Here is a 2,687-nt window from a genome sequence, read left to right on the forward strand (position 1 = left end):
GCCAACGCCGGAGCCTCGGGGTCCGGACTCGCCTTCAGCGTCCACGAGGAAGCAGAAAAGTGACCACTTACCTGGGCGGGGGAGAGGGAGGGGGCTGGGGTGGGGGTGGGGGCGAGGCCCGGTCCGGCTCTGGTGCGGGCAGCCGCCGCGCGCCTACCTTGGTCCCGCAGGAACGTCCGGTAGCGGACAGGGGGGCTGTAGGGGCCGGGGCCCCGGCGTGTGTGGGCTCGCACTTGGAGGTCGTAGGCCGTGTCGGGCTTGAGGCCCCAGAGCGTGAGAGCGTTCTCCGCGCCCGGCTCGGCCGCTGCGGGCAGCTCGGTCTCTCGGGGGAAGTCCGCCGCGCCGGCCTCCCGCACGGCTACCGTGTACTTGACGATGGCCCCGTTGCGCTCGGCGGGCACGGGCGCCAGCCAGCGGAGCAGGACGGTGCCGGCCGACGCGTTGCCGGCCGCCTCCAGGATCTGGGGGGGCCCGCAGGGCGTGTCCTCGGGGATGCTCAGCACCTGGGCCGCCTCTTCACCCAGGCCTCCGCGGCTGCGGGCCGCCAGCCGGAAGACGTACGTGGCGCCCTTGTGCACGCCCGGCGCCGTGTAGTGGTCTTCGGAGGCCGGGAAGTCCAGCGTGGCCAGGGGTGTCGAGTCCTCGCGGCCGAACTGCAGGCGGTAGCCCAGCACCTGGTCCTCGGCGGTGCCGGCCGGCGGCTTCCAGTGTGCCAGCAGGCTGCCCTCAGGGGTCTGCTGCACCGACAGGGTGGGGCGGCCCAGCACTGTGGGGATATGGGGAGGGAGGGCGGCAGTCAGGCCACAGGGCCACCACCAGGCCAGGAGCAAGGGTGGACCACAGTTCTGAGCTTGGTCCTCCCCTGTCAAACTCCCACCCCCACCAAGGAATGCCTCATGGGGGAGCTGACAGTTCAGTAAAGACTTGGAGTGGGTGGGAACAGGAATCAGGGAACATCGCCGGGAAGAGCATGTGCAAAGGCCCTGAGGTGAGGCTGGGTGCCAAGGAGATGCAGGAACAGTTACAGACACAGGGAACAGCACGTGCCCAGGCCCTGAGGTATGACTGTGCTTGGGGATGGAGCTCAGTGAGGGGACCACTGACTCAGAATGCCACCAAGATCAGCTGGGCACTGCCCTGGGCCCTCCTACGTTGGCCACCCTGTCGGACGAGTGGCTCACTGGGCTCCTCCCCTGTTTCTTCTGCCCCTCCTGGTATTCACTGCTGGCTAATCCTGTGGGACACAGGTCTGGGCAGGGCCCTGCCCCAGACCCGTGGTTCTCGCAGCCTGGGGGAGTAGGCAACAGGCCAAGAAAGGCTGTGGGGCCAGGAGGGGTGAAGCCAAGCCAAGCCAGGTCCCTGGGTGAGGCCTGGACCTTTTTTGGGCAGGGTCATGCCCTCAGTGGGCTCTGTATGGCTCTGACACGGCCCCTGGGCGAGGAGGGAGCCGGAGGCATCTCTGGGGTGGTTCCCTACCTGCTCCCTTGGTCAGGACCACCTTGGGTTTGCTTCGAGCTCCATCGCCCTTCATGGTGTAGGCGGCTACCGTGATGGAGTAGGCGGTCTCAGGCTGTAGGTTTGTGATGACCATCTCCTGCAGGCAGGGCGGGGGTGGAGGTTTCAGTGCCTGGTGGGCAGGGCCAGCCCACCCCAGCCCCACACCGGGCGCGTATGCAGATGTTCGTGCACACAGACTCATGCTCAGAGCACGCCGCCTCGCCTACCCATGCCCCAGTGGATACACTCAGCCAAGCCTCACACGTCCATCGCTGCAGCCTGGACCCTGACTCCCCACCTGCTGCTCCCACAGGCTGTTCCCCTCCAAGCAGCCAGAGGGTGAGCACCTGAGTCAATCTCGTCCTTCTGCCCAGAGCTCTTTGGGGCCCCCACCTCCCTCCTTCCCTCCCTTCCACTCAAGGGACCCGCTATAGGGTCATGTGTGCCCTGCCTTCTCCTGCTCCTTTCTCATCCTCACTCAGTCACACTACTTCAGCCACACAGGCCTTTGCACGGGTCATGACCTCTGCCTCTTTACACACTGCTGTGCCAGAAATGCTGTGTGCCAGCTTGCAAGAGCCAAATGCTAAGCATCCCAGCATTTTAAAACCTGGTTATGGAACACAGCCATTATTAAAAACAAAACATTAATAAAGCAAAAGCCCAGGCTCAACTGCCATTGAGTTCATTCTGACTCACGGGGGCTGTATAGGACAGGGTTGAACTGCCCCTTGTGGGTGTCCGAGGCTCTAACTCTATAGGAGTAGAAAGCCTCATCTTTCTCCCACAGAGCGGCTGGTGGTTTCGAACTGGTGACCTTGAGGTTCGGAGCCCAATGCAAAACTACTATGCCGCTAGGGCTCAAATGAAGGCTCTAAACAGCAAAGGTCATGAGTGAGCACTCAAAACCTAACAAAGCCAAAACCACTACCCACCCCCACCCGGTTGCTGTCGAGTTTATCCCGACTCCTGGTGCGGCTCCATCGGATCTCAAGGCTGTGACCTTGTGCAAGCAGATCACCAGGGCTTTCTTCCGAGGCCCCTCCTAGTGGGTGAGACTCCAGAACCCTCTGGCTTCAAAATCATGCACTTGACTGCTTGTGCCACCCAGGGGCTCCTCCGCCAACGATCCCTTCCTCAGTATCCTCCCAGTTTCTCACTGGGTGCTCCCGGGGCTGGCTGTGGCTACA

The 2,687-nt window shown here is 63.2% G+C and overlaps 1 protein-coding gene across 1 annotated transcript in view; it reads right to left on the reverse strand.

Moving 5' to 3' along the window:
* Window positions 1-2,687, reverse strand: part of PTPRS (protein tyrosine phosphatase receptor type S) — a 124,314-nt gene that overhangs the window by 61,920 nt on the left and 59,707 nt on the right. The window contains exons 16-17 of the mRNA XM_045300060.1: window positions 1,477-1,594; window positions 72-766 (exon numbers count right to left, since the gene is read on the reverse strand). Coding sequence (XP_045155995.1) covers window positions 72-766; window positions 1,477-1,594 — 813 coding nt within the window. The remainder of the gene's footprint in view (window positions 1-71; window positions 767-1,476; window positions 1,595-2,687) is intronic.

This window comes from Echinops telfairi, unplaced genomic scaffold (genome assembly GCF_000313985.2).
Source record: "Echinops telfairi isolate 266 unplaced genomic scaffold, ASM31398v2 ScPeMD7_7459;HRSCAF=8497, whole genome shotgun sequence".
Lineage (NCBI taxonomy): Eukaryota > Metazoa > Chordata > Mammalia > Afrosoricida > Tenrecidae > Echinops > Echinops telfairi.